General features: G+C 56.5%; 1 protein-coding gene across 3 annotated transcripts in view; it reads right to left on the reverse strand.

Moving 5' to 3' along the window:
• Nucleotides 1-295: 295 nt before the first annotated feature.
• CANT1 (calcium activated nucleotidase 1) overlaps nucleotides 296-20,488 on the reverse strand; it is a 31,893-nt gene continuing 11,700 nt past the window's right edge. Inside the window, exons 3-8 of one of the 3 annotated variants that reach the window (XM_055325658.1) lie at nucleotides 19,717-19,920; nucleotides 6,991-7,080; nucleotides 5,981-6,172; nucleotides 5,332-5,463; nucleotides 3,533-3,791; nucleotides 296-1,771 (exon numbers count right to left, since the gene is read on the reverse strand). In XM_055325658.1, the coding sequence (XP_055181633.1) occupies nucleotides 727-1,771; nucleotides 3,533-3,791; nucleotides 5,332-5,463; nucleotides 5,981-6,172; nucleotides 6,991-7,080; nucleotides 19,717-19,920 (1,922 nt within the window). In that variant the 3' untranslated portion in view covers nucleotides 296-726. Of the gene's footprint in view, nucleotides 1,772-3,532; nucleotides 3,792-5,331; nucleotides 5,464-5,980; nucleotides 6,173-6,990; nucleotides 7,081-8,610; nucleotides 8,770-16,641; nucleotides 18,857-19,716; nucleotides 19,921-20,488 lie in introns of those variants that run through there. The other 2 variants (XM_055325663.1, XM_055325670.1) reach the window with 2 other exon arrangements.

The raw sequence follows: 20,488 nt of genomic DNA on the forward strand, positions 1-20,488 counted from the left end.
CTCCTTCTCCCTGGAGCAATCCCCCTCCCCCGTTCCCACAGGCCCACCTCTCATTCCTCATTCCCCACGGGATCCAACCCCGAGGGTCCAGCCCGCACCTCCCCCGTGCCTCCTTGGGTCTCCATCCCCGTTACTCCAGTTTTAATGACCCCGGCTGTTTGTCTACTTGTGTCCCGCCCCCAGGGCGCAGCTGCATGAGGACAGGGGCTGCGTGTGCTCACTCTGTGCCCTAGGGCCCAGCACACCCAACGTCCGAGTGCAGAAGGGGTTCGTGGGAGTGCACCAAGGTGGGAGCTTGGGAGGCACAGTGCAATTTTAGTGATCTCGGATGGGGGACAGCAGAGGGCGGGGAAGTCAAAGTCAGCATGGAAAACCCAACAGCTGCCCCACACAGGTCCCGGGGCTTCTGGACCCGGAAACCGGCTGGGTGGTGGGGGCACTGTGGTGAGCTTTCGTCCAAACCTTCCAGTACCTTCTCTGAGCTCAGGGAGCTCTGTGAAAGCAGGAGGGCCCTCTGGTGGCCGGTGTTGGGGGTGGCTCCAGGCAGGAAGCAGCTGGGGGATGGGATCCCTGGGCTGGGGGATAGGGCCTGGGAGGCCCAGGCTGGGGGGGGGGTCGCTGGGAGGCCAGGCTGGGGGGGGGACTGGGAGGCCCAGGCTTGGGGGGGTGCCTGGGAGTTCCAGGCTGGGGGGGTGCCTGGGAGGCCCCAGGCTTCCCCGCTCCTGTTTAGTCCACGTCTGAGGAGTTAGTCAGGTAGAAGGGGCGGATGACCACCTGGAAACTGCTGAAGGACCCCTCCAGGCAGGGGAAGAGGGAAGCGCGCCTCGAACTGTTGGTGCCCAGGGCGCTGGGGATCAAGGCCTTCTGTCCTTCAAAATCGGTCACGTCGGCCACGAAGCGCCCCCCACAGCGCATCAGGGCTTTGTTTTCGTAGCCAATGGTGGGATCTGAGTAGTCAGATTTGGAGAGGCCCAGGAGGGGGACCTCGTCAGAGGAGCACGAGAAGCCGTAGTTCCAGCAGCTTTGGATGGTGGGAAGGTAGACCAGAGACCAGGAGATGTACTTGTTCCGGAACAGGAAGCTGGGGTGCTGCGGGGTCTGGAAGGACTGGTAGGGGTAGTTCCAGTACCTGGACGAGCGCCTGGAGACAGAGGCACTCCAGGTGGGCGAGGTGTACAGCCGGGGCTGGTAGGCGTCCTCGGTGAGGTTCAGGCCTCTGTGCTGGGCCAGCAGCCGGAAGGGCACGGTGTGGAATTCCAGCGCCTGCAGGATCTTCTTCTGGAAGAGCGCCTCGTGGCTCCAGTACAGGGACAGGTTAAACTGCAGCTCGAACAGGTGCTCGGGCAGCATCATGGGGAACCGGACCTTGTCCACCAGACGCGCCACCTCCCCGTGGGAAGGACGCCTCTCCTGGCTCCAGACGTCCAGGGCCGTGAGCAGAGCCAGCTCGCTGGGCACGGCCAACTCGCTCCTGGAGAACAGGAGCTGCAGCAGGGCTGTGGGGACGCTCGGCCAGGCTGTGGCCTGCGTCAGGCCCTCGAAGTTCCAGGCCAGGAACTGCAAACACAGCTCCTCCAGCACAGGGTCCTGGGTGGCCAGCGCATACGCATAGAGGTCCAGGGGTGCCTGGAAAGAGGGGTCCTCGGGGAGGAGGATGGCAAAGAGGCTGGCGCAGAAGCTCTGCAGCTGCTGGGCCTCGTAGGCAGAGGCGAGCTTGTGGAAGCACTTCACGGACGTCAGGGAGATGTCCACCCTTCGGGAGTACAAGTACCTGCGGGGGGAGCGAGAGCTGAGCACTCGGCACAGCCCTACCCCTGCCGGGCCGACGGCGCCCCACCATCTACCACGTGTTTGCCATCCTCCCACAGACACCCCTGGGGGGCCAGCTGTTTCGAGAGGCACTTGGTGCCCCATGGATTCATCTTTTGGGTCAACCCACGTTCCAGTCTCAGGTTTGCTTAGAGCCATGTGCACTGAACACAGGCAGATCCAGGGTCACTGAGGATGGCGCTCCGGCCCTCACCTGTGACAGAGGCAGCCCCCCACCTCCTGGTCTCTGCCTCTGCCGTCACTGCTGTCACCCGTGGCAGGGTGCTGGCGCCAGGAGCATCAGCGTGGCACCGCCCTTTCCTTCCTGCCAGCACATCCCCGGCCAGACCCCTTTAGGTCCTTGCTGGGTGCCCACAGGTACCCCTCTGTCCCCAGCACCTGTCTCATGCCCCCATGACACGGGCATCACCCCGGCCACCCCTAGTCTGTTTCTCCTGCCATGTTGGGAGCCCACACTCCCAGTGACCCAGGGACTCCAGCTGGGCCGGGAAGGCAGGGATGGATGGGCACTTGCCCTCGTCCTCAAACATAGGTCCTGTGAGGAGGGGCACAGACTAGCTACCAACTTCTCATACTTGGCTGGAAAGAAGCCATTTTAATCTGTTTTAATTGCCATTCATTGTTTTCTCTTAAATGTTACTTCCTGTTATATAAGCCTTAGGTCTTAAGAATGAAAAGGAACAGTTCATTTTACATGGATGCTTTCTGCATACAAGCCCCTGGGAGGCCCCAGCAGGTAGCCCGGCAGGAGGGGAGACGGCCTGGGTGCAGGAAGGCTGGCCCCCGGGCCTCACCCGGGGCACTGGCTCACGGGTGCTGCCCAGCCTACGGGGTGCACCGTACAGCCACGTGCCAAGGCCCGGGTAGGACCTAGTGCTGGGTTTGGGGTTGCAGGTGAGCTACCTCACACAAGCGGGGCCAGGACATGAGAAGTGGGAGGATAATTCAGAAGTAGGTTTTAGGTTCTTGGAAATCTTAGACTGTATCCCTTGTGTTACCTAAGAGGTAGGGTGTGTGTGTGTGTGTGTGTGTGTGTGTGTTTCTGGGCCACCCAATTTCTCCCCTAATACACACATGCCTGGGCCTCCCCAGAGGCTGTGTGATGCGGTGCCCCAGGGCAGGTGGGTGACACCCGGGGCCCCTTCCCAGCTCTGCCCCAAGCCCCTCTAGCAACCTTCCACAAAACCGGTCCAGGCAGCTTGTTCCTGGTGAATTCCTGACCCAGAGCGCGTGAAGCCTCTTACAATAGTGGCAGTTACCCAGGGAGATTTTTTAAATGATGTTTTGTGAGAGTCGGTGTATCTGTGTGTGTGTGTCAGTGTGGGTGTCAGCGGGGAGTGGGCGAGGCTATGTAGGAGTGTGCAAATGTGTGTGTGTATACACAAGTGTGGTTGCGAGAGTGCAAGATCATGTACACACGAGTGTGGAATGCACACGACAGTGAGCCCAAGCACATGCACCCACAAGTATGCACATGTGCACACAAGTGAATGTGGGTGTGCACGTTTAAGACCATGTGGACATGTGGGTGCTCACAGGTATGTGGGGGGGGGTGTGCGTACGTGTGTGTTGTGCTCACGCCTGTGTTCATGAAAGCACTGACACGCTGGGTGCTGTAGCCCTCAGGTTTGCCATCAGGGGGAGGTGGGTGGGCCCCGCGGACACTGCCCAGGCCCCAGTACCCCCTCCCGGGTGCAGTCACCTGATAAAGTCTCTGACGACAGGCAGGCACTCTGCGTCCACCTCCATGGTGACCGTGGAGCCCGGCGCCTTGCACAGGGCCTGGGCCTCAGGGTTGGCAGCCAGGATCAGCCTGTGAGCACAGAAGTGCGGGCCTTCCTCCTCCTGGTCCTTCACCTTCACCCGGATGGACAGGTCACAGCCTCTCTGGCTGTCAAAGATCTGCTCGAGAGCTGCAGGGAGCTCACCCGACAGGTCAAGGGTGTGGGTGCCTCTGGTTTCTAAAAAGGGCAGCGGGGAGCACACAGTTAGGAAGAAGGGGCCCGGGGATCCCTGGGTGGCGCAGCAGTTTGGCGCCTGCCTTTGGCCCAGGGTGCGATTCTGGAGACCCCGGATCAAATCCCACGTCGGGCTCCCGGTGCATGGAGCCTGCTTCTCCCTCTGCCTCTGCCTCTGCCTCTTCCTCTCTCTCTCTCTCTCTCTGTGTGTGACTATCATAAAATAAATAAAAATTAAAAAAAAATTAAAAAAAAAAAAAAAAAGGAAGAAGGGGCCCAACCCTCTGCTCCCTGGGCTCAGGCTCCTCCCGGCCTCGTCCACTCATGAAGGCTCCGGGGAAGATGAGGGTGCCCTTCCCCTCTGTGGCCCAGACCCTCCCTGCCCCTGCCGAACACCCCTGGGAGCTCTCTGCTCCCCCACATTCAGCCAGCACCCCCACTGACTTCCAGAGCTCCAGGTTTCACGCTTTTAAAACCCCAACCCAGAAGCAATCACCCAGGCAGCACCTTCTAAAACCCCAACCTTCTCCCTGGCTTGATGGTCTGAAGTGTGAGGGTCTTTTTTTTTTTTTTTAATTTTTATTTATGATAGAGAGAGAGAGAGAGAGGCAGAGACATAGGCAGAGGGAGAAGCAGGCTCCATGCACCGGGAGCCCGACGTGGGATTCGATCCCGGGTCTCCAGGATCGCGCCCTGGGCCAAAGGCAGGCGCTAAACCGCTGCGCCACCCAGGGATCCCCCAAAGTGTGAGGGTCTTATGGAAACTCAAGTTAGAGCCTTGGGGTCCCTAGCAGCCTCCTTCAGGGGACTGAGGCCTAGAGAAGCTACTCGAGGCCCCCAGGGTGGTTCAGGGGGTGATGCACACTCCCAAAGTCTAGCTGGGAGCTAAATCCCACCTGGTCTCTTTGCCACAAACAGGTTTGAATGAGTCCCGACAAGTCAGCCAGGTGGGCTTGGCCCCCAATCCCCCAGCCCCCACCCCACAAGGGCTCCCCACAAGGGCTGCTGCCCACCAGGCCCCCCGCGCCCCCGTGAGCTCTCCACGCTGCTGCTCCATCCTTGTGGGAGTACCCCCACGGCCTCCCCACCCCAGTGAGGCCCAGGAAGAACAAGTGGACAATAAAACCAGAAGACACAGAGCACCCGGTGAGGTCAGCACGCGGGGTAGAGCAGGGGAGAGGGGAGAGGGGCAAGGGCTGCGCTGTTGGGCGCCCGCCGTCGGGGCAGGGTTGAGGCACACACAGTTTGCTGTTGAAGCACGTGGGTGGGTGCTGCCCGCTGTTTCCAGAACGAGGACTAAGGGCCCCGAGAGGCCAGGGTTTAAGGAGGCCACAGTGGGTGTCCCGGGCAGGTGCCACATGGCTCTTGGCCGATGACCAGGGTTAATGGAGCATCTGTGAGCAGCGCGGGGGGAGGGCGGTGGGGAATCCGGGGTCGCTGCTGGGAGGGGTGGGCTCCGGGGGCGCCGCGGGAGAGCTCCGCAGAGGCGAGCCACGTGTGCGTGTGGACGGGGAGGGCGTGTGCGCCGCCCACCCGGGCTCACCGTTGCTGCAGACCACGCCGGCGTCCTGGTTGTGCCTGCAATTACTCTTCATCCAGCCCAGGGACGTGCAGTTGGCCAGCGAGGGCTCTGTCCCCGTGCACTCCACCTCGTCCAGCATGATCGGGCCCTTGCCTGGTGGCACAGCAAGGAGCAGGGGGGCACTGGGGGCGCCGGAGCCCTCCTCCCAGGGGGAAGGGGCCCAAGCACAGGGCTGCTCCCCCAAAGCCTCACTGAGGTGGGGGACGTGGCTGTGGGGGAAGTGCCCTGCAGCCCCCCCACCCCACTGTGAGGTTCCTCTTGGAACACTGGGCCACCGAGCAGCCTCCGCTCCCTACCTGCCCCCACCTCTGGGTATTTGGACTGTTGCCTTGTCCTCAGAACCACAGCTGTGTCGGTGGCCAGCTCCCTGCACCAGACTCTTGGGGGGGGGGGGCGGCTATTTCAGGAAAGGCCATGCCCTCAGGGAGGGGACAGGATGGGCCTCAGCCAGCCAGAGCCTGTCAGAGCCTCAGTGGCGCTGTTTAAAGTGTTTGCCAGTGCTCAGGGAGTAGGAACGCCACGTGCAGCTTTTAGGTGATGGTCCCTTCCCAGGACAGGCTGCGTGGTCGTGTGTCTCAGCCCCAGAGGACCTGGGGACGGGCAGGCCTACCTGGCCCAAAGGCGGCTCCACCCAGAGCCTCAGTGGCATTCTCGAACCCCAGGGCCCGGCAGACGACGCTGGCATCCATCAGGTCCCACAAGTTGTCACACACGGTCCCCCATTGGCCACTGTAGAAGATCTCCACGCGGCCCTCGTTGGCGGTGTCCCCATTGGCCAGCCGCATGTCCCCATCTTTCACGCCTATGGTGCTCCCGAGGGAACAAAACCATCAGCGGGGATGAAGACAGGGCAACTGGGCCCCCATCCCAGCTGGGAAGCACCACCCTGCCCCTCGCTCCTCCCAACTGGGTGGATCGCTTGTCAAGCTCCCCCCAAGGGAGTGCCCACTGCAAATTAGCTTCAAAGCCCCCCATCCATCCTCAAGGGGTCATCCACGGAACCCCCCCAGAGGGTAAAGCACCTCTTCTTGTCTTTGAGGTCTGAGTCCTCCATCCAGGGAGAGAGAAAGGGCAGAAGGGGCATTTGGAGCCCCCAGCACTCGAGATGGGGTAACGTGGGACCCCAAGAAAGAATGGGGGAGGAAGGGGCCCATGCTGACCTCACCTGAGGGTGCCTGGGGCTTGGTGTGCCACAGCAAGGACCGCCGGGAGGGCTGGGGGGCAAGTCCTGGGCCAGCAGGCCCAGGATCCCCCAGAAACACTGGCAGAGTGGCTGGGTGCCATGTCAAAGGGCAATTGTCAGTTGGGGGTGTAGCCAGCCGTCATGGGGTCACCAGGACCAGGAGGGGCTTCCTGAGCCAGGGGGTATAGAGAACATAAGCACCGGCGTCCTGCTCCTCACATTTGTCTCATGGGCTCCTACTGCTCAGACCCTGGCCTGACCCTCCCAGAACCGACAAGCGTCCCTCACTTAGGACAAGCAGGGCTTCCCGCAGGAGAGAAGACCCGGCCTGACCCCAGGAACCTTGCCTCAGTTTTCTGCCGGGAGGGGTCAACGCTGCAGAACGGGGAGCAGCAGCCTCTCAGGCTGCCGCCTTCAGCATGCCTGGCACAGCTCACCTTGAGTCCCAGCCACCAGCAGACACATCCAGAGGACCAGTGGGAGGGCCATGGCCTTTCCTGGGAGGGGGCGGGGGGGCAGCCCTCGTCCTGTGGCAGAAGGAAGCAACAGGGTCAGACAGCAGAGCTGGACAGCTGTCAGGACCGGGCCCTGTCTATCCTGTAGGGAGGACAGGGGGCAGGCGCAGTCTCTGCTCCTCTGAGCTGTGTGACAGGTGCCACAGCGGGGGTCCCTCACCTGTCCGAAGGGTGGTCCTCCATGGAGGAGTAAGACTTGCCCAAAGGGGAGGGGGACCAGGGGAGGTCTCCAAGCAGCAGGACAGTGGGCACCAAAGCCCATCTTGGAAAACCAGGCCCTGGGCAAGGCGGCAGTGGGGTCAGTTGGGAACAGTGGAGGGAGGAGGGGGGGCGTCCAGGGCCCAGATCAAGAGAGGCCTAGTGGGCCTTGCCAAGGGCAGGGCTTTATCTTTATGTTCAGGCAATTGGACCCCGGTAGGAGTGCCTGGACAGCTATCCTGGACAGCTATCGGTGGGCCCCAGGAGGGAGGGGACACATCAGAAAGGAGAAGGGCAAAGGTGGCTGGGGCAGAGGCGTGGGGGAGGGGAGCAGGGCTGAGGCCTGGGACAGCTCTGCAGCTGGCTGGGGGTAGGGGGAGCAGGGGAGGAAACGCTGAGCAGACGGCCTGGTGTGGACCAAGTAAGCTGCCTCTGAGGTCAGTGTCCCCCAGGACCAGGCTGGGAGAGCCCAGGGCCACCAAGACCACGCTGTGAGCCTGGGCGGGGCACGGGCGGCACGGGGAGGCCCAGCGCTTCCAACCTTCACCCGGAGTTGGATTCTTCTGGCTTCTCTAGAATTCTCGGGGCTTGCTTTTCATCTTCATCCCCAACCTGCTCCTCCCCTGCCGCCTCCGCCCATGCCCTGAACTCTGCCCATGCCCTGAACGTGGAGGAGCCAGTCATTGTTTCTCTTGGGCTCCTGGCTCAGGTCAGGATCAGGGGTCATCCTGGGATCAGGGGTCATCCTGGGATTGAGCCCCGCGTGGGTCTCCCTGCTCAGCGGGGAGCCTGCTGCTCCCTCTCCCTCTGCTCATGTGCTCACTTTCTCACTCGCTCTCTCAAATAAATAAAACCTTAAAAAAAAAAGAGAGAGAGAGAGAGAACACTGCGGCCCTGCCCCGTCCTAGGCCCAGCAAGCACAGCGCCCCTGAGGTCCCACAGGCGCCCAGGCTGCCCCTGGGGTGCTCGTGGCCACCTGCTGTAGCCTGGCTCCCTGGTGCGGGGAGCTGGGATAGGGCTCTGCCTGCCTCGGCTCATTTGGTGCCTTTTGCAAACTAGGAGAAAAAAGATGCTCTTCCCTTGGACAGGGGGAGGCCTGGAGCAAAGTGCACACACTGGCAGGAGCACACTGGGCTGAACTCCACGTGGGCTTGGCCCTTTGTCCCGCTGAGCAGCCCCAGCAACGGTACACAGAGACCCTGCGGATCTGCGAGCAGCATCGACGGCCCTGGGCCGAGGAAGAGCACCGGGTCCCCAGGTGCGTGCACCAGGGACATTACACCCACTAGACTACACTGCCTAGAGCTAGGGACACCCACCTGAGAGCAGGAGGCGGGAGCTTACCTGCCCGAGTTGGCGACTACTGATGGCTGCCCTGGAGCCCTCACTGCCCGCCGCAGGCCCCCGCCGCAGGCTGCCCTTCACCCCAGAGAACGCTCCCAGGGAGGCGTGTGGTCAGGCTGGTCCCAGGAAATACCGGAGAAGACTGAGTGGAGTTTCGATTTCTAGAAACCACCTGACTTGGGTTCCTTCTGGGGTTGGCTGCCACCAAGGCTTCCTGAGCCCCTCCCTCCCCTTGGCTCTGACGGGATGCGGGGGTGGGGGTAGGGGTGGGGGTGGGGGCGGCAGCGAGCAACCGCTACACTCTTCTAAATGTGGACGGGCCCCAAGGGCTGGCGCTGGGGCGCTGGGGAGGGAGGGACTGCAGGGGCAGGGCAGAGGGAGGGGCGCAGGCACTCGCTGGGCTCGCACCGAGCGCACCCCGTTAGGCATCTCCGTGGCTCGGAGCGCTGGGCATGCCGGACCTCCCAGGGAGGGGCCCTCTGCGAGGCTGCACAGAGCGGAAGGGAGGCCCCGAGGCACGAGAGACAACATGCCCAGGTATGCCGCTCGCGAGTGGGAGAGCCGGCCCCACACGCAACAGTGATGCCCGGAGCCCACGCTGGTCACCAGCGGAGGACGCAGCCACCCCCAGTGACGGCTCTTCTCACCCCACCCCCCCCCCCCCGCCGTGGCCGCAGCCTCTGGAGTGGCTGTGACATGCTGAGCGCATCTCACAGCCATCCCTGGCCTCCTGCAGAAAGCAGCCCTGGGGGAAGCACAGTCTGTCACTCCCAGGCTGTGTTCAGGACCCCAGGCTTCCCGGGGTGTGACCCAGAGGGGGGACGGGGCCATAATCGCAGCAGCAGGTGCAGCGAGTCGGCTTCAGGCTCAGCGAGCCCGCGGACAGACGTCCTGGGGGCAAGGCCAGCTGAGGATGCAGGTGAGGGCAGGGCTGAGACAGAGAAGTAGGTCCTGACGCTGTGGTCTGAGCCCCTGGGTCCCGCGGGCCATGAAGTCAAGGTCAAGTCCTGGCATTTGCGGTTAAATGAGGCAATCGATGCCCTCTACTGTTTTGGTCACCTCACCCCACCCCAAGGTTTGGGAGGAGAGCTGTCCCCTAGAATGTCCTCAGGTTCTCTTCAGCCTAGTGGCTCTCAACCTGGTCTGCACGTGAGAATCACCTGGGTGTTTTACAAAGTCCCGACGCCTAGGTCCCCTCAGGCACCATCTCTGGGGTGAGGACACGCTTGGGCATTTTCAAGCATTCCAGGTGGCTGGCATGCACAACCAGGGCTGAGAGCCGCTGGCGGAGACACGGTTTCCCTGGCAGCCTGTGGTCCCAGGGAGTGAGCCCCGAGGTCAAGCATTTAATGGCTATTTGCCCGAGACAAGGTTTTAGGGAGCCGCATAGTTCATCTCACTCCCTGCAGCCACACTGTAGATATGCAGGGGGGGAGAAGCATCTGGAAATAGTGCTGGCAAAAGAGACTGTGGCGAGTTTTAAATTCTATCCAGGGCCGCCTGGGTGGCTCAGCGGTTTGGCACCTGCCTTCAGCCCAGGGCGTGATCCTGGGGTCCTAGGGTCGAGTCCCACATCGGGTTCCCCGCAGGGAGCCTGCTTCTCCCACTGCCTGTGTCTCTGCCTCTCTCTGTGTCTCTCATGAATAAATAAATTAAATCTTTAAAAAAATAAAATAAAAGGCAGATGAAGAAGCCTCAGGTTGGTTGGCACAGGACCTCCAGAACCTTCCTTCACGTCATTTCCACTGAGTCCTGCCCAAACAAGTTGCCTGTCAGGGAGAGGAGACAAAGAACGTCCTTTGGAAGGTGTTGGTGGTGTTAACTCCCCAAATAAAACTGCCAGTTATCTTACCACCAAAAATCAGTTTATTCAGGAAAAGCAGGGAGTTGCAACTGGGAATAAGTAACAAGGGGCAGACCCACAGGCAGGTCCGTGGAACCAAAAGGAGGCGCCCCTCTTATAGGGAGGAGGGGGTCACTGGAGGCATCTGGGAGGGGGAAGTGTGGGGGCTTCTCACTGCGCGCAATTGCAGGGGGACGAAGAAGCCTTCCTTCCTCCAGGTGGGTAGGAAAGTGGCGTCGGGTGCCAGGTGGCCTGCAGGTGGCCTCGGGGCTGGCTGTGAGAGCTCCCCCCCGCCGGCCGCCCCACTCCGTTCTAAACTTTCCTGCTAGGAATTTTCGGTGGCATGTTTAAAACTCAAGTTGCAGACTCTTTAGCCCCACAGTCCTGGGAAGTCCTTCGACTTGAGGGGAGCAAAATGTAAGGGTGAGGCCTCTTGGGGAGCTCAGAGTACGGGCACCTGCTCCCCGGGGCGCTCAGTCCTGCCTCCACCCCTCCGTGGACCGTCCACTGAGATGGGAAGTAGCCGCTCTTCTCAACCCCTTCAGAGGTGAGAAAGGAGAGGTGCCGGGAAGCAGAATCTGCCCAGTCATCCATCTGGGGGGGGACGGAGCTGGCTTTCAGGCCCACACTTTTTCTTTAAAAAAAAAAAACAACAAAAAACTGGCTTGACATATAATCTACATATAATAAAGTGCGTGGATTGAATGAGCTTTCACAAAGGTATGCAGATGGCAGCCATGGCCACAGCTCTGATCCACAGAATGTTCTCATCACCCCAGAAGTGCCCTTGTGCCCCTCGGCAGTTGTCCCTCCTTGGCCACCACTGATCTGTGTTCTAGAATTTCATATAAACAAGAAACACACTATATGCAATGTTTTCTATCCGGCTGCTCTTACTTAGAGCCTTGCTCTTGAGATTCACTCATGTCATGCAAATACCATGAACCGGTTCATTGCCCCCCCCCCCCAAGGTCCAGCCCCTCATACAGACAGGCTACAGTTTGCTTATGCACTGACGGATATCCGGGACATCCCGAGGTTTTGATTATTGTGAATAAAGCTCTTGAGACCATTTGGGAGGGACGCCTGGGTGGCTCAGCAACTGAGCATCTGCCTTCAGCTCGGGGTGTGACCCTGGGGTCCTGGGATCGAGTCCTGCCTCGGGCTCCCCATGGGGAGCCTGCTTCTCCCTCTGCCTGTGTCTCTGCCTCTCTCCCTCTTTCTCTCCCTCTGTCTCTCATGAATAATCTTAAAAACAAAAACAAAAACAGACCATTTAGGGAGCAGACCTGGTGTGAACATAGCTTTGCTTTCTTTTGTGTAAGATACCTAGGGATACCCAGGGTTACTGGGTCAGGAGAGAGATGTTTAACTTTTTCGTTTCTTTCTTTTCTGTTTTTTTTTTTTTTAGATTATTTATTTATTTATTAGAGGCACAGAGAGAGAGAGAGAGAAAGAGACAGGCAGAGGGAGAAGCGGGCTTCTCGCCGGGAGTCCGACGTGGGACTCGATCCCAGATCTCCAGGATCACACCCTGGACCGAAGGCGGCACGAAACCGCTGAGCCACCTGGGCTGATCTTTTCGTTTCTTTTAAGGAGGCTCCACCCCCAGCATGGGGCTTGAACTCACAACCCTGAGATCAAGAGTCGGGCTCTTCACCGACTGAGCCACCTGGGTGCCCCGGGATATCTAACTTTTTAAGAAACTGCCAAACTGCTTCCCACAGTGGCCTGACCATTCTGCATCCCTGCTGGCAATCGTATGAGTGTCCCAGCAGCTCTAAATCCTCACCAATACTTGGCATTACCAGTCTTTTTAATTTTGTCCACTGTGGTGGGTACGCAGCAGGGTCTCAGTGTGGTTTTAACGGCTAGCTAGCACTGTTGAGCATCTCTTCATATGCTTGTCTGTCACTCATACATCCTCTTTGGTGAAGCACCTGTTTAGATCTCAGGCATGTATTTTTATGTATTTGTTTATTATTTTTTAAAAGTTTGTTCTTGAATTTTTATTATCATTTTTTTAGATTTCATTTACTTATTTGAGAGAGAGAGCAAGCAGGAGCAGGGAGAGGGGCAGATGGAGAAGCACATTCCCTGCTGAGCAGGGAGCCTGACGTGGGACTTGATCCCAGGACCCTGAGGTCATGACCTGAGCCGAAGGCAAACGCTTCACCGACTGAACCACCCAGGTGCCCCATCAGGCCATGTTTTAAATCGAGCTGTTTGTCTTATTACCGAGTTGTACACATTCTTTACATACTCTAGATGCAAGTCCTTGAGCAGAGAAGATCTGCAAAAGTTGTTTTTATCTTCTCGTGCCTTTTCATCTTAACAGTGTCTTCTGAAGGAGGAAGGTTTCAAATCTGGATGAAGCTCAAAGTCTCAACCTTTTGGTGTCGTGTTGAAAAAGTAAAATGCCTGACCCAAAGTCTGCTGTCTTTTAGGGTCTTGTCGTGTTAGCTCTTGTGTTTCATCCTGTGATCTATTCTGAGGTAATTTTGCACATGGTGGGAGTTAAGGGCTTCAATCATCTGTTTCCAGGTACATTAGAGTTGTCCCAACACCATCTACACAGTCATTTGCCCCACTGAACTACTTGGTCCAAAATTCACTGACCACACACACAGGGGTCTATTTATGGGCTCCTTACTGTTGCTTTGATTTATATGCCTATTGTTCTTCTGCTAATACAATAGCTCTGATTGCTTACAGCTTAATATAAGAAGTCCAGAAGCCAGATACTCTTAAGTCTTTTGACTTTTTTTTCAAAATTGGGTATTCCCATCCATGAAGACAGCATATTGTTCTATTTATTCGGGTCTCTTTTGATCTCACCTGTGTTTTGCAGCTTCAGCCTATAGATCTTGCACATGTTTATATCTATTTATTATTTCATGGTTTCTGATTGTTCACAGTAGCCACACAGAAACAAGTTAAATTCTGTACGTGCGCCATGCATCCTTTACTTTTGCTAAACTCAACTGGTAGTTCTGGGAGCTACCTTTTGAAGATTTCTTAGGCTTTTCTATCTAGTCAATCTTGACAGCTGTACTCTCTCTTCCAGTCTGAATGACTCTCTTCTCGTTGCCCAATTCCATTGTCTGGGACACCCCAGAGGACTGTGAATACAAGTGATGAGAACGTCAGTGTCCTGGGTCTGATTACTGTGCTTACAGTTGCAATAACTGTACGGTGTTAGCATTGGAGAAGGCTGCACAAAGGGGACAGACCAATACTGTCCTAGTTTTGCAACATCTAAGTGGTTTAAAATGATTCTAATATAAGAAGTTAAGTGGTGGGGGGAAGTGCTGAAAGTGGACGTTCCTGCCTTGGTCCCAGAAGTCTGAGGAAAAGAGTCTTGCAGCACAAAGTCTGACACAAGCTATAGGTTTTTTTGCAGATGTCTTTTATCGAGTTAGAGACGTTCCTTTTATGCCTAGTTTGCTTCATAGGTTGATTGGTTTTTAAATCATGAATGGGTGGTGAATTTTGTCAAATGCTTTTTCTGTGTCTTTGGAGATGATCATATGGTGATCATCAATGTGGTGGGTTACATCGATTTTAGACTATTAAATCAACCTTGCATTCCCTAGTAAATCACATGAATTATTTTCTCATGAATTATTTTCACTTTTATAGAAGGGTGGATTCAACCGCTAAATTTTTGCCAAAGATTTTTCCATCTATGTTCATGAGGGATACTGGTCTACACTTCTCTTGTAATACATTTGTCTGGTTTTGGTATTAGCATAGTGGTGCCCCCATAAATGAGCCAGGAAGTGTTCCAACTTCCAAAATCATGGGAGGGTTTGTGGGGGGTTGGCATCATTTCTTCCTTCAATCTCTGGGACAATTCACCAGTAAAACCCTTTGTGCTCAGAATTTTCTTTGCATGGAGGCAATTTATTTTTGTTTTATTTAAATCTTTTTAAACAATTTTATTAAGGTATAACTTGCTTTGAGACATATTTATTTATTTATTTATTTATTTATTTATTTATTTATTTATTTATTTTTAAAGATTTATTTATTTATGATAGACATAGAGAGAGAGAGAGAGAGAGAGGCAGAGACACAGGAGGAGGGAGAAGCAGGCCCCAAGCCAGGAGCCTGATGTGGGACTCGATCCCGGGACTCCAGAATCGCGCCCTGGGCCAAAGGCAGGTGCCAAACCGCTGAGCCACCCAGGGATCCCCAAGACATACCAATTTAAAGTGTACATGATAGGATTAAACATTTGGGAAGAACTTAATGGCACTTTTTTCCACTCGTTTCCAATATGACTTTTGGGACTTTTCTTTTTGCCGGTCAGTTATGCGTTGAACACATGAGGGTACCATGAGGGCACCATGAGGGTACCATGTGGGTTAAAGTCACCACCTGGGCAAGTCGAGTCTCATGGTTTCTCAGAGCCCCGAGGGCTGGTTTTCAGGTCCCTGCTTCTCCATCAGCGATTCCCCATATGGTCCTGCCCCAGGCTGACGCACTCTGGCTTCTCCCCCCGACAGCTTTCCTGGAAGTGTTCTCGCGAGGACTGCCAAGAACACCAGGTCCCCCTTGTTGCTCAGTCCCCCCATACTTCCAGACCTTCTTACTTGACCTCCCAGCAGGAAATGGATGGCTCCAAATGGGGGTGATGTAAGGAGGCTTCAAGAAAGGGGCCATTTCCAAGGTGTGAGTGTGCAAGTGGAGAGTGGTATCTGGGGCTTGGACCACTCTCAGGCCAGCAGGGGGGAGGGCAGGGAGCGGTCCCTGGAGCATAGGCAGAGAGAGTAGAGGGACCTATCTCTCGAGAGACCGAGAGACCGTGCCTGAGGCAACCTTGGGAGGGAATCAGGAACCCCCAGCTCCTCCTCCCTCCTGCCAGTCAGGGTCATCCCAGAGGGCAGAGGTGAGGCTCACTCAGGTCAGCCTGGGGACCAGAGCAGGGCAGGCAAGGGAAAGGGAAGGAAGGTCTTAAGAGACGAAGGGACTGCGGGTACACTTGGCTTTAAGACCTCACACTCTCGCTGCTTCTCCTATTCCAGTTCAGGCCTCTCTTCTGTATCAGCCCCTCCCTTTCTAGTGCTCCTGAGCTTCGATGTAGAGCTTCCTAGGATTCTGCATGCCCATGGGAACAGTCTCATCCCTGCAGCTCCACAGACATGCTAATGAAGCCCTAAGGGGTGTAGACCTCATTCCTGGGATCCTCATCACCCAATCATCCTGACAGCTGCAACGCAGTGGGTTGAGTGCATCTACCTCACTAAGCATCAGGAGCACTCATGACAGCATCTTCCCTTTATAGATGAGGAACCTAAAGGACAGAGTGGTTAGACAAGCTGTCCCAGGTCACACAGCAGAAATCTCACGGCCAGGACTGGAGCCTGCGAGTGACTTCACAGCCTGTATTTTTTAATTAATTAATTAATTAATTAGACAGAGAGAGAGAGAGACAGATAGAGGAGCAGGAGAGGGAGAAGCAGGCTCCCCGCTGAGCAGGGAGCCAGATGTGGGACTCCGTCCCAGGATCCTGGGATCATGACCTGAGCTGAATGCAGACAGTTCATCAACTGAGCCACCCAGGTGTCCTGTCAAAGCCTGTGTGTGTGTGTGTGTGTGTATGAGAGACACAGAGAGAGAGAGAGGCAGAGACACAGGCAGAGGGAGAAGCAGGCTCCATGCAGGGAGCCCGACGTGGGACTCGATCCTGGGTCTCCAAGATCACTCCTGGGTCCAAAGGCAGATGCTCAACTGCTGAGCAACCCAGGTGTCCCTCCTTCTATTTTTTTAAAAAGATTTTATTTATTTATTTATAAGAGACACAGAAAGTGAGGCAGAGACATAGGCAGAGGGAGAAGCAGGCTTCGTGCAGTGAGCCCGATGTGGGACTCAGTCCCGGGACCCCAGGATCACACCTTGGGCTGAAGGGAGGCACTCAGCGCTGAGCCACCCAGGCGTCCCACACAGCCTATATTCTTAACCACCATGACCAAAAGAGCTTCTTCAGATTCAGGAAAAGTTGGGACTGGATGATTCATTTTCCAGAAAAGTCCCCATCTTGCCTGTCCCACAAACTCCTGTGACATGTCAGACCCCTGCCCCAAACAGAAGGACAGAGCGCACCCTTTGGTGAATCATGGTGGCTTGGGCATTCCCACAGATCCTTGGCCACCAGCCAACATGGACCAGGAAACAAAGAGAACTCACAGTCCCCTCTGGCACTTTATTGTTTACAAAACAATGGGTCCAGTTGGAAGGAACACAATCATTATGCTTACAGCAGCAAATACAGAAACAAAAATGGTCTAGCTTTAAAGAATCGAAAATCACTGACGGTGAAAATGTTCTTCGGGGCACCTAGGCCGTGGCTGAAGTGCCATCAGAAAGGTCTCAACTTAGTAACTGTCCCAAGTTCTTCCACCTGCCTAATTTCGGATCTGCTTTAAAAACGCACATAGCCCCAAGACCAGTGATGTTTATCAAGGTGGTGGGTCAGAGGGCCTGGCTAGGCAAAGTCAGAAAGGACTCGGGTCTTCCAGGCTACGTCCAGTGGGATCCAAGTTCCAGAGAAACGTGTCACGTTCTTTTGCCAGTTGTTTTATGGTGGCAGAAACACACAGCAGTGCAGGAGGGATCCTTGCTGGGTTCCTTCCTAGCAGCTGTTTTAGAGTCTGTGAGCCAGGGGGTCCAAAGTGAGTGATGTCAGAGCCTACAAGATGGCCCTTCCCAGGCCATCACGGCACCCCACATCCTCCTGAGGGGTGAGGGAGCTTATGGTAGGGCCCTTCTTGGCTCCAGGCCTGGCTGAACCATCCTAACCCCCCTATCTTTGTTCTGGAGCATGGAGAAGAGGCCACAAGGCCAAGCACGGTTTGTGTGAAGTTTCCAGAGAAGGGGTTGCAAGCTCCCCAAGAAAGGGAGACAGAAAAGGTCAGGGGGCGGAAGCCACGGGGCCAGGCAGGTGTCACCTATAACCTCTTGGGGACAGAGCCCAGTGCCTGAGACCCAGGGAAGGCGTGGCAGGACCTAGGCTCCCGCTTGAGTCAGGAAGTGAAAGATAACCATTTGTGGAAGTCTTTAAAGGCATGACAATTTCTGATGGTTGCTAATAAAAAGCAACATTTTACCTTTGCATCCTTTGACCAAGGACTTGGAAATGCTTAAAAACTTGCTTACTGACTGTCAGGACTTAATTCTAATCTCCTCTGCTGCTGGGAATGAAGTTGTTAACTAAGGGACTTTGCTCTGTGTGATAAGATTTGGTGATTCCACTCTGAGAAAGGAAATTGGTTTAATTAAGTTAGTAATTAAAACTTCAAAGTGCTGCACGGCCACAGAATTTTCCTGAAGGGAAAAAAAAAACGGAGTTGGTCACACGAAGTGGAGATTGTCTGCTGTGAAGCTGAGGACGAACGAGCAAGCTTCTGTCCTTTCTTGCAGAATTTAGGGTGATGCATCCCTGGAGGCCTGCCCTCACTCATACAGCCCTTTAACGCTCTGCAGTGTAGACAGATTCTTTTCCAAGGACCTGGGGAAATGGATCTAAAGCACGAGGTTCACGAAGAAGGAAGAAAAGGAGGTGGCCTGGGAGATCCTGAAGGGCAGGTCCACTTCGGACTTGTTTCATCCCCACAGTGCTTGACACATAGTAGGAGCTCAAGAAACATTTACTGAACAGAAGAACAAATGGAAAGAGGAGAAAGGGAGGTCGGATGCAGGAAGGGCGAGGCCGGGTTATGGAGGAGGGGCCCCAGCTTAGGACGCCTGCAGGGGCTGGCTCCCACCACCAGATGGCAGTGCCCAAGATGCAGGGGTCGGCGCATGGCGGGGACCTTCCAGGATGGCGGGGACCCAAGACTCCCAGCTCCGCCTCCTACCCCTGGGGCTGAAACCCCAGAACCAGGGACGCACTGCAGAGTTCCGAAAAGGAAACAAAAGCAAACCAAAACCACAGAAAAGTGCAGTCCTCTGGTTTTTATAAAATTTCAGTCCTGATGGAGCTGAGAACTGTCCACCGCTGGGCCTTGCTGGGCTGAATTTTGTCAATTTAAATAAACTCTATTCCTTCATACTTGACGTTTCCGATCTTGGTCTCTGGCAGCAGGAAGCGGCCGTCCAGGGTGAAGGCCATGATGTAGGTGGCGATCTGGCCCCCGTCCTCTTCAGACTTGAGGGCCACGATGATCTGGTCGTCAGTGTTGGGGATAAACTTGAAGGAGGAGAAGCCGTGCGTGGGGACTACCTCCCCCACGTGGCTGACAGAGATGTCGCCGAAGTCCTGGGCGGCGCTCAGGAGCAGGTTGGTGCCCTTGTGCTCGTCGTCCTTCTCGCTGTAGCGCTCGTGGCTGGCCCGGCGCGGCAGGAAAAACCACCGCTGCAGCGTGTCACTCCAGCAGGCAGACTCGTGAATGAGGTAGCCTGGGGACACATGACAGACCCATGGGTCACCAAACCACCGCGGCGGGGGGGGGGGGGTTGGCCCCACCCTGCCCAGGACCAGGGAGTGTGCGAGACCCGCCGCCGCACAGTAGGGCTTGCTTCCCGCATGGGCTTCACGCTGCCGGCCGGCCACTGGGGCAGCATCCCTGCTCGATCCTCTTCAGACCTCCCTGTGTCCTACAGGCCTCTCCACCTGTCCTTGCTCTCGATCACCCGGAGTAACAAAGACCACACGGGCCAGCCTGTCCCTGGTGCCCCATCTCTGGTCACCTGTGGCCATGAGTTCTGTCTGCATTTCTGCTTCCTCGGTGCTAAGGAGCACGAAGAGCGAGCCCAGGGGAAGGGGGCGAGATAAACAGGCAGGGTTGATTTGTGAGGAAGAGATCGGGGTTGGGGGGAGGCTGGCTCGAAGTTGAAAAGGAAGTAGCATGCCCTCCTATGTGGGGGCGAAGCAATGTCCTCGGCGTCACGCGCCCCAAGCCTACAGCTGCCTGGCTGCTCCGAGCATCACCACTCCCCACCACACACCACGACAACTCTTGGGAGGCGAGACAAAGAGCCCAAGTTCTGCCCACCTTGCTTCTACGAGGCAGGGGCCAGGCCAGAGGGCTGTGGCGGGGAGGGGGCTGCAGTCTGCCGGGGCCACGGAAGGAAGAGCAAATGGCTCATTTGTCCCCAGAAGCCACTGGCCTGCTGCGAGCAGCCATCACAGACAGAAATCATCACAACTGAGCACGAAACGACACTGCTGTGGTTTGGAAGCAAACGCTCCAAGAAAGTGCACACGCAGCACCCCAGCATCTGTTCAGATGCCCCCCAAGGCGGGGCCAGTCCCTTACCTGGAGGCTGGATCCCAGCGGCGGCCCGCAGAGCGTTGTAGCTGGACACCCAGTTCTCGTGGTCCACGCTGCCTCTGCAGCCCACCACCTTCACCCATTCTGGGTTTTCATTCATCACTTCCCCCGTGCTGGTGGTCCACTCCTTGCCCAGGCCGCCCACATACAGATGCTCGTCCTTCACAGCCAGCCACTCGGCTTTGAAGCCTGGGGACAAGGAGACGAGGGGCATGCCTGAGATGATAGTCACCCCTCTGCTCCCCAGGCTCCTGTGGGGTCTGGCAGCCTTGGGCATCAGAGGTCACCTGTGCTGGACCTCATGCAAGGCTATGACAAGAGAGTGGGGGACAGGACAGCCTGGCTCAGGGCCCCACCCCAGAGAGGCAGCGGTCAGGGACTTGTTCTCCGTCTTCTATTCTCCCCCTCTCCCCACCTTTTGGGACCTGTCACATTCTCTTTGGCCCCTCAATCCAGGAACCCTCCGCTGGGACAGCCTCTTCTAAACTGATTCAAATGGCTCCTGCTGCTGGCACCTCACCTGCCCCTTCACTCCCAAAGGCCCAGCCAGACACCAGTCTCCTCTGATCCCCAAACTCTGCTTCCCAAGCTGTATGTCCCAACCTCACAATCACCTCCAACCCTGGGCAAGTGGAAGCGATTTGAGCTATCACGGCAGAGTGGCTCCTCGCAACCATGACTGGCACCCACTAAGAGGACAGGAAGCAGCAGTAGCCAGAGCTAAGAGCGGCTGGCAGGGGCTCAGAGAGTCCCCTCC

This window comes from Nyctereutes procyonoides, unplaced genomic scaffold, assembly GCF_905146905.1.
Source record: "Nyctereutes procyonoides isolate TBG_1078 unplaced genomic scaffold, NYPRO_anot_genome, whole genome shotgun sequence".
In the NCBI taxonomy this organism is placed as follows: domain Eukaryota; kingdom Metazoa; phylum Chordata; class Mammalia; order Carnivora; family Canidae; genus Nyctereutes; species Nyctereutes procyonoides.